A 10,847-nucleotide genomic window follows, 5' to 3' on the forward strand; every position below is an offset into this window, starting at 1 on the left:
AGAGAGAAATCCATTAACTTAACTGTTACCTTTTCTCCACTGGGGCTGGTGCTGGATCCAGAGTTGGGCGGTACTCACTCAGAACTGGCTTGTGTTTCCACTGACTTGGGAGCTGTGGAAGTTCTGCTCACCGATGGCATAAGGTCCCTTGTTTGAGACAAGCAAGGTTTTAGGGCTGGTGTAGAACCAAAATTTTGGCCAGTTTTTTATTTTTATTTATTTACTTTGTGTAAAATTTTTTAAGTGTAAGGTAAAATAATAAATTCTCAATTTCTGATGCATCATGTCGTCAGTGCAAACTACAAGATGTGCCAGAGTTATATCTCAGTTCCAGGCTGGGACAAAGACAAGACATGCATACAACATGTGCAGAGTGGTGGGTCACCAGGACTGGAATTGAGAACCACTGGCTTACATTCTGAAATGCATCATAGCAACAAGTTTAGCTGGAAAAATATTTATAGTTTTAATCTCCTAGCAGGACAAGGTAAACATGGTCACTGCCTGCTGGTTGTGTCACTGCCTTTACTTACTTCTTAAAAACGCATGCTCCACATGATTTTCAGCATACCCTAATAAAACTGAAGGGCAGATGACTGGTCAGAGAGACTGAACATACTGAAATGGTGGTATGGGAGGAAACACTTAAAGGAGACCTATTATGCAGCTTTTAACTCCAGGTGTCCCCAGAATGTGTCTGTGAAGCTTCAGCTCAAAATACCCCACAGCTCATATATTATATCATTTTGAAAATGCCTATTCTGAGTGGTAGCAGAAACACACCGTTTTCGTGCATGTATCTTTAAATGCAAATGAGTTACTGCTCCCCGCCCCCTTTTCCAGAATAGGGATGTGCTTTTACAGCTCGTACCTCCTCAGATACTATGCTAAAAACATCTGTCTGGTTTTGATTATCATGTCTATTGTACTGAAATCATTTTAAACCATATTAGGGTAAACTTCTGATATACGGTTTTGCGCACACATCCACGCACAGAAAGCGTCTGTCACACGGCATGTGAGAACTAAACTTCTCTTTCATGTCTTACTGCGCTTAAAATGTCAAATACACAGAAATTTATGTTAAAAACACAAGTGTTACAAACAAGTCGATTATGTCTGTGAAGGTAAACAGCTGGGAAAGAAATCGCAAGAAATCGAGAGACTTTGCACATTGCACATGTTCTGCTGTTCTGTGGCCAAAGATTTGTGGGTCTTGTCTTTTTCTCCGACAGGTGACTGTATCAGCATCTTTTCTCCATTGGCTACACAAACTATTTGTGTTGATTGCAAGTGACATTGTAATTTTGTATCTTTTTTCTTGTCTTCACAACCTGGCTACTGTAGTAAAATGTTGATAGATTCAATTTAAGAATTTAAAAAAAAAAATAAATAAATAAAAGCAAGTGATGTCACTTGTGGAAGCACAGGTGTCTAAAAGTGGACATTTGAGAGTGGTCTGAAATCGCAGGATTAGAATGATATTTACCTACAACCCACTGTTGGAAACAAAACTTGCAAATGTCTTCTATGATTTGCCATCGACGAAGCAGCTTTTTATTGTGCGTGCAGCTTTTTATGAAAGACTCTATGCCGAAGGTAAAGACCATAGATAGAGGATAGAATGTGTTTATAAGGCTGGGTAAGGTTAGCCTTCCTGTGGCCAGGGGTCAGAAATTAACAGGGGCTTGGGACAAAAAATGCCCCATAACAATTAAATTAAATCTATTCAGCTGTCGCGAATAAAATGAAAATGAATTGAGATGTGCCGATTGCGGCATAACATTTAGATCTGCTAATGTTGCATCATATTTCTTTGTACATGTTTTTACACTGTCGTGCATTATAACCAAACACATGCAGTCCGGTGATCTTATAAATGCAATGGCCAATCAAAAGCATTTAGATTAGCCATTGCTGAAACGCCAGTTTTGTTCAGTGAACAGGCTCGCTGACTGAATTCTGCACTCTCATGAATTCTCTCATCATTAACAACAAATTGCAGATGTACGTACGATGTAAGTGATTCATTCATCATACAGTGTAGACAGCTTCACTGATTATAATGGGAGTTTTCAGCCGAGTTTTTCGAGAGTGCTTAAACTTGCACTAGACTGAAGTCAGTAATGTTCTTTGAAAATGTAAATGCTCTTTGACTGCTTTGTTTGTAATTGATTTGCTGTTTAAGTAACAGTAAAAATGGCAGCATTATAATTTAATTACAGTGTTTTTATTACAATGTGATCAAGTTAAATACAAATTCAGTCATTAAAAAGATCTTGTGGCATGACATCCATATCTGGTACTTGCCTAAAAAGATGGGTTTATGATGTGCGTAGTTAATAGATTGCACTAACATTAGGCTACTTTTAGCCTAACCCTGGACTTGGTTCAGCCTCTGCCTATTGAAAAGCCAATTTATATCCAAAGCAGGATTAAAAACCAGTATCAACATTTGGGCACACTTTTTTGATGGGGGGCCTGTGCCCCAGTACTTGAGGAAAGGCTAGAAACACCCCAGTTCTGATGAGCTCAGTGAATTGAATTGTGGTACTGTGATAAGATGTCAACTTTGGATGTCAAGTCAGTTCGTGAAATGTCATCCCTGCTAAATAGTCCACGGTCAACTGTAAGTGGTATTTTTGGAAAGTAAAAGTGTTTAGTCAGCAGAGACCAGGACAACTAGATGAGCCCCAGATACAGATCCCCAGTAAAGACCTTGTCTCAGACGACCACCGGGACAAGACCACAGGAGCCAGTTGAGTCCTCTGCACAATGTGACTTTGCTGCAGCCTGGAATTGAACTGCTGGTTTCGTCTGGCCAGAGGAGAACTGGCCCCCCGACTGAGCCTGGTTTCACCCAAGGTTTTTTCTCCATTCTGTCACCAATGGAGTTTTGGTTCCTTGCCGCTGTCGCCTCTGGCTTGCTTAATTGGGGACACTTCATTTCCAGTGATATCGTTGACTTGATTGCACATTATTGCAAAGATACTATTTTAGCCGGATGATGACATCACTGAATTCAATGATGAACTGCCTTTAACTGAAAAATTAGTGTTTACTATTGTCACTTTGCATTATTGACACACTATTTTCCTAATTAATGCTGTACAGTTGCTTTGACACAATCTTTATTGTTAAAAGCGCTATATAAATAAAGGTGACTTGACTTGACTTTAGGGACAGCAGCAATTCAGCCATGAAGCGGAAGACCTTGTAATGTCACAGAGCGGGTGATGATTCCAGAGCTGAAGAGATCCTGGCATTTATATCAGCACAAAAATAACAATGCCAAGCATCGGATGGAGCTGAGTAAAGCACACTGTTACTGGACTCTGGAGCAGTGGAAACCTGTTCTGTCGAGTGATGAATCACACTTCTCTGTTTGGCAGTCTGATGGGCGAGTCTGGGTTCAGCGAATGCCAGGAGAATATTTCCTGCCTGACTGCATTCTGCCAACTGTAAAGATTGGTGAAGGAGGGATGATGGTATGGGGCTGTTTTTCAGGGATTGGGCTTGGCCCCTTACTTCAAGTGAAGGAAAATCTTAATCATTTTGGACAATGCTATGTTTCCAGCTTTGTAGGAACCTTTTGGGGAAGCTCCTTTTTTATTTTAGCATGACTGCCTTAGCGCATAAAGCAAGGTCCACTTTCCATGAGTGACTACACCAACTGTTCTCAATTCCAGTCATGGTGACCCACCGCTTTCCATTTTTGTATGTCTCTCTCTTATATAACTTACTTGATTCAGAACATCAGCTCATTAGGAGAGTGTCAGATAAGAGAGACATACAAAATGTGCAGAAAAGTGAGTTGATAGGAATTGAGAACCACTGGACTATACACAACGAACAACCAACACATACAAGAGCATATGTGTGTCTGAGCATTTGGATATGTTGTCACGCTTTCACCTAAATGTGTGTGTGTGTTGTAGGAGATGGTGTTTCCAGTGGGTTAGAAAGGTTAAGAGACATTCATAGGGAGGGGGAGGGCCACAGCCAAGGTCAAAGGGTAGTGTAATGAGCAAAGAGCTGTCAATTAGCTGTATTCCTCTCTGCCAATCTGCCGTCATTACACTCACATTTAGGGTAACAACAGCAGAAGTTACACAAGAAACCACAAGAAAACACAAAGAGCTTTGATATTTCTTCCTCGGTTTGGATTCTTTAAATGTATTTTTTTCTTAGCTGCATGTGATTTCCATTCAAGATCTTGTGAGGGAAATGTGTGCGTGAGGAAGAGGGGGGCCGGGGGTGATCGAGGGAGGAAGTCCAGCTTGGCAGGGCAGGGCGTAAGCGAGAGAAGAAGAGAACAGCAATGCAGACTACATTGGCTTGAGTAAAGAAAAAAAATAGCCAAGGGAGAAGTAGATGTGAGAAAGACTACAGCAGGGAACACAACAACACACACTGCCTGGGCATTTAGAGGGGAATCATGGCCTCTCTGCTGTTTGGATCGATCTGTGTTCTCTGCATCTTGTCAGCACTCACGCACACAGCTTCCTCGCAACAGTTAAACACAGTCTACAGGGTAAGTCCTCTCTTTATGGCTGAGAAAAGAGGAATATTTGAATTAGCATCATATGCCAAAGGTTTTACAATAAACACAAATAATATGTTGATTTTAGTTCCTTTGTTACTTGTTATACTTGTTTGTAGATATGCTTCTATCCAGAGCAGCTTCTTTAAAAGTGTTGCTTTCCTTTTATTGCTGCATGTGTTCAGAATTATCACTATGCTCAAATATCTCTAATCAAATTCAGTGTTCTGATTATTTGAGCTAGGCTATGCTAGTACTTACTGAATGTCAGTGAGTGCCTCATTTGTGTTTTTATTTCTCCTGAGGAATTATAGGAAAAAATATCAGAAACAGTCACGTTAAAACAAAGTGTAGGCTATTGTGAAAAGTGCTATACAGTATATAAACAAATCCGACTGAAAGTTAAACATTTCAGAACTTCATGAGCAACTTTAAAGCAATAGCACTTATCTTTGGGCTGTTGTTACTGTAGATATTGAGATTTGTCAATAGTTGATGATCAGAATGAAATGTTTTACATGGCTGTTTGGGTGTGGATTTCTTGTATGGAATCTAGTGTTCCAATAAACATAAGGTTTAGTGCTGAACATGCTATTAAAAAGCTGTTTAAAAAGGTCTTTACAAAGAGAGAGGTTTATGCGTCTCATGCTCTGTAATGAGAAAACTCTGTGGCCTCCCCACCCCCACCTCCCCAACCAGCAGCTGTTGAGAGTCTAGGGTCTAATAGTCACTCCTCACCGGAAATGCAACAGAGGCGAAGGGAGGCCATCTGTTGGGGGGACATACTGATCCAATGGGCAGAGTGGGAACACTTCTGTACTGATACATTCCCTGAGGATCAGAAGAGATTCAAGTTGTGTTCCAAAGCCTATAGTAAGCTCTCTAACTAGACCTTTTTTTTTTTTAGACATTTATAGACATGTTCCTCCTAATGCAAAGTCTGTTTCACAAGTAACCAAATAATGCTGCCATTTGAGAATTTGGCAGAACAAGGTTTCTTAGTTCATAATATATATTTCATAGTTATATATGAAATATATTAAAGCTGTCTTTTATTGGAAACAATGTTTAACGTCACCTTAATATTGTACGTAATTTAAACTCAAATTTCTGTGTTAACTGATTTAAAGAAAAAAAAGTTGTAGTAACTTAATACAATTATCTTGATATCGTTGAACACTGCATGGGCAGTGGGTTTCTAGTTCCCAGCATGCTTTGCATAGAACAGGAGAAGGAGGGTAGATGTTGGAATTAAGTGTTATTTTGTGTGTGTGTTTTTAGTAAAGGCAAAGACCTGTTAGTGTGGGGCACATGCCGCTCATTCCGCTGTGCATAATAGCACCAAAGGAAAAATATATATGGGCCATTCTACAGAATTGGTGCAAAGTGCTGTCCCACAACCAAAAAACACATTTAAAAAGCATTTAAGTATTCAAATCTTAGATGTTTATTAAGATCCTTTTATTATCTACTGAAACCCACAATAATATTTAAAACATTAGTAAGCTTAATATATATAAAATCATCATTTATTGGGTACTTTCAATTGGGAGTTGGCTGTCCCAAACCCTAACCCCTAAATTTCAACTTATGAAAATGATATTGAAACAATTTTTGTATTTTTTTGTTTTTAAAAGTATCTTTTTGATTCTTCAAAGTTCAAAAAATATATATTTATTTTATATATTCTTTGTAAATTATGAAACTTTATTTAAAAACTAGTGTCCCGTATTTTTCATGTCACTACCAAAACAGTGTATGTTTTAGTCCATTGGCCGAGACTGATTTGAACTAAACCCATAAATCTATGATCAGGAAATATAAGAATATGACTTTCTTATTTCAGACGAATCCAGTCGGAGTTATATTAAAAATTGTCTTTGATCTTTCAAGCTGTTTATTGCCACTCTGCTGGTGTTGCATGCATCAGTCCAAAAGAAGTTAAATAAAATGCGCCCATCCATAATAAAAAGTGTCTCACACGGCTCCGGGGGGTGAACAAAGGCCTCCTGTAGCGAATCGATGCGTTTTTGTAAGAAAAATATCCATATTCAAAACGTAATAATCACAACAATCAAAGGGAACATAATCCTCATATTTGGGGGAAATAAGCAAAATTTTGGTACAGTTATGCAAGTTTTTTGGTATTTTAGTATGTTTTAGTATGTGAGTTAAAATTCTCTAATGTGATGTAATTGCAACCAAAGGGTCACTCCCAAAACGGGGGATGTTTTGTCAAAAATAAAGTATACTGAATTATCAACTAAGATATTATGATAGTTTTTGGTTCAATGTATATTCATACTAATGAATCCTCCTTAACTTTGAAATAATGTTCTTTTTAGCAGCATCATATGACCCCTTTAAAAATGGTCTTTGATCTTTCAAGCTGTTTCATGGCACTCAGCGGGTGTTGCAGTGCATCAATCCAAAAGAAGTGAAATAAAATGCGCCCATCCATAATAAAAAGTGTCTCACACGGCTCCGGGGGGTGAACAAAGGCCTTCTGTAGCGAATCGATGCGTTTTTGTAAGAAAAATATCCATATTCAAAACGTAATAATCACAACAATCAAAGGGAACATAATCCTCATATTTGGGGGAAATAAGCAAAATTTTGGTACAGTTATGCAAGTTTTTTGGTATTTTAGTATGTTTTAGTATGTGAGTTAAAATTCTCTAATGTGATGTAATTGCAACCAAAGGGTCACTCCCAAAACGGGGGATGTTTTGTCAAAAATAAAGTATACTGAATTATCAACTAAGATATTATGATAGTTTTTGGTTCAATGTATATTCATACTAATGAATCCTCCTTAACTTTGAAATCAGTATGATCAACTTTTTGCCTTTTACAAAGAAAAATTGGATTCAAAATACAGCAAATCTCATAAATTACACTTGAAATATTGTTATTTGGGGAGTGGACAAATATTCCAAAACTTTCTAAAAAATACAATATGAGAATTAACTGCACAATTATGTGTACCTTGGATCTTATACAATTTGCATGCATGCTAATTTTTTGGAAAAATACTTTTTTTTTTCAAGATAGTTTCCAGCTCTGACTTTGGACCAATTCTGTAGAATGGCCCATATATATATATTACATTTTCTATCATATACACTGTGCATGTTTCTGATGATACAAGATGAATGCAAATGCACCAGGGTTGGATAGAATTGAGTCTGAAATCAGAACAATGCAGTGGGGGCGCTGGGAACAAGCTTGGATGAAAGCTCCCTAAATGTATTCCATATGTAACATGTAAATCATGTTTTATTATAGGAGTTTTAACTGACAACTCATTTTAGTTCTTAGTTTCTTTATTTTTTACAACAGGTGATTTACATTTTGAATGATCCATGATCAATGTTGCATTTTTTTGTAGCTACAAGTTTGACCTTCAAACTTCTATGACCTTCCATTAAATATTGTTTATTTGTTTATGCCTATGTTGAGAGTTTGGGTGCTGCTTATGTAGCAGACAGCATATGGAGTAGTACAACTGATTTTATTTATTTTTCACTTTTTATTTTTGCAGGCATTTATTTCTTCTCTGCCTTTATTTCTTCTTTTCACCATTCAAAACACAGAAAGCCAGTCTAGAATAGCATATATGAGTGGAGCAGAGCGACAGATATTCCCCCTCCCCCGCTCTGAGCGATCATGGATATAACAACATAAATTTGCTTCCATTCAGCACTGCATGCATAGTTTGGAATGCTTTGAACACTGACATAGCTACAAATATTGAAATGTCTCAGTGTGCTATTATATTCTATTCCAGAACTCTTGGAACACTGCTTGGCCGATCAAATTTGAGGACCAAAACTTACTGTTACACTCCTAAACTATAGATTTGTGACAGTGTGTTGTTTTGAACTGGTATGCACTTTTGTGTGTTTCTTAGCTGGTGTTTATGTTCACTAAAACAATGTAAACAGTGTGAGAAAGAAGGAGAGAGAGAGATGGGTTACAGGCAAGGAGGATAGCAAGCTGTTGCCATTGCACAAAGTGGGAGCCCCTGAAAGGGGACTTTTGTTTATTAACATTTACCCATTAGCAGACATTTTAACCAAAGCAACTATACATTTTATGAGCTCATGCATTCCTTGAGAATCAAACTTACCGGACTTCTGACTGTTTATTCTGGCCAAGAACTGCCCACTTAAGCCAAAAGAATACTTCCCTTGCCGGCATAACTTTTATACTTGCATCCCAATTTTTGTGTCCACGTGGACAGCGCATGTATGAGTGATTTATGTACTCAAAAAACAAAGGTTCACTAGGTAGTGTACATACACTGAATACATTCATCTGTGCATGCAGTCCATAGAATATAATTTGAAAGGCTTGTATGGTCAACTGTGCACAAAATGGTGTAGAGCAAAGAAAATGAAGTATACCCAAGCCTTTAGCCAGAAAGAGTCCACAGACTGGCATTCCAAGCGACTGCAGTAGACAAATGCATTGAGAAACAAAACACTCATACATATAAATGATTTAAAAATAATAAAAATAACAATTAAACAGACCACTCAGACAGAATAGTACTATAAAGCATTTTAGTGGAGTCATTCTTGGTTAAGTGTCCAGTCCATTTGGATAAGTCCAGTTGCTGTTCAAACAATAAAGATTCCCTTTGTATTATATTTATATTTTTGAGGTAAATTGTATTTTAGATGTTTTGGATTTATAAATGATGATTGCCACCAACCTGTTATACTTTGGAATATTCATTGATTTCTGACATGATGGGGTTTGGCCTTATAGCTGGCCATAGGGATCTGTGCCAAGGGCTTGTCTGGTCGTTGAGGTCTGTGTAGAAAACAGATTCATAATTTAAAACAGATTCTTGGTCTTCTAATATCTGATCTTCTGTTTTATAATCTGTAATTATAAAATTATGAATGTATGGTCCAGTCAATCTGTTTTTCTGCAGAGCAGGAAACAGTTAAATTAGAAAAGAGATTGTTCTAATTATTTACTCCACTTTTAGTCGTACAATTCAGACGGTTCAGAAGTAAAAAAGTGAAAGGGTGTGATGTATGAAGCTCAGCTTTGTTCTGCCTTGCAGTGGGAGCTGATTGAATTAAACAATTCTCACTACACTACAGCATACTACTAACAACAAAGCTCCTTTCATGGCACTCAGTAGCATTTAGGGATGCCTTCCTGCGGTGGGCATTTGGATGTGCATGTGGGGTGGACAACTGAAGTCAATATGCATAGAAATAATATTCATATAAAATTTTGCCTGGATTTTTACCTGGATTTGCTTAAAGGCATTATGTATTTTTGAATAAAACAAAAGAGCATCTGTACTGTATCTCAGTTGATGTACATTAAGACCAAGCATGGATTTGTAAGTTTTATTTTGCTAAATTAACAGAGACCTCACTGGACTGAAATTCTGAAAATATACTGAAATTGGCTAATATATACACAGTATATTATTATATATATTATTTTAGTATTCGAGTATTCTACCGATTATTCCATTGATTAATCGAGTAATCGGGTAAGAAGTAATTTTTCTTTATTAAAGAGCAATACTAAATATACAAGAGAAAATAAGATAGATCTCTTAAAATAAACAACTAATTTGTTTCCTTTTTAGAAATTTTTTTTACTACTGAAATTGCATACATTAATAACCGTGAAAAATAAACCCATTTAATGCATTTAATTGCCAAACTACATTCAAAATGCAAATAAAAATATATAAATAAAAAATAAATAAAATAAAAATATAAATAAAAAATAAAATAAATAAATAAAAATACAAAAATCAATTTCACGTTAGTTTAAAAAAGGTAAACATTGCAACCTAAAACTAAGGCAGAAATCAAGAAATATAAAAATCAATTTCACATTACTTTAAAAAAGGTAAACAGTACAAACGTCTCAGGTTATGTATGTAACCATGGTTCCTCGAGGGAACGAGACGGTGTGTCGGAAAACGCTACGGGAACGCCTTCTGTGACCACGCTCTGAATCACATGTGAAATCAGTCCAATAGCTGAGCGGGACGTCACGGGCGGGTGACGAAATGACCAGGAAGCTATAAAAGCACGTGCGGCGGAGCCGGCGTCAGCTTCAGAAATGAAGCAAGCGCTGGCAGGGATGCCGGAAGTATGGCACCGAGACGCAGCATCTCGTTCCCTCGAGGAACCATGGTTACATACGTAACCTGAGACGTTCCTCTTCCGGAACTCGAGCTGCATCGGAAAACGCTATGGGAACGAGAATGCCCACGCCGCCAGACTTTCGAATCTCTGCCTAGTGTGGAAGCCTGCAC

At 37.5% G+C, this 10,847-nt stretch overlaps 1 protein-coding gene across 1 annotated transcript in view; it reads left to right on the forward strand.

The window, feature by feature from the left end:
- The first annotated feature begins 4,222 nt into the window (after positions 1-4,222).
- The window catches only part of lama4 (laminin, alpha 4), a 57,176-nt gene continuing 50,551 nt past the window's right edge, over positions 4,223-10,847 (forward strand). The window contains exon 1 of the mRNA XM_016521866.1: positions 4,223-4,534. Within this exon, the coding sequence (XP_016377352.1) occupies positions 4,439-4,534 (96 nt within the window). The 5' untranslated portion in view covers positions 4,223-4,438. The remainder of the gene's footprint in view (positions 4,535-10,847) is intronic.

Source organism: Sinocyclocheilus rhinocerous, unplaced genomic scaffold (genome assembly GCF_001515625.1).
Source record: "Sinocyclocheilus rhinocerous isolate Xijiao unplaced genomic scaffold, SAMN03320098_v1.1 scaffold270, whole genome shotgun sequence".
Classification (NCBI taxonomy): Eukaryota; Metazoa; Chordata; class Actinopteri; order Cypriniformes; family Cyprinidae; genus Sinocyclocheilus; species Sinocyclocheilus rhinocerous.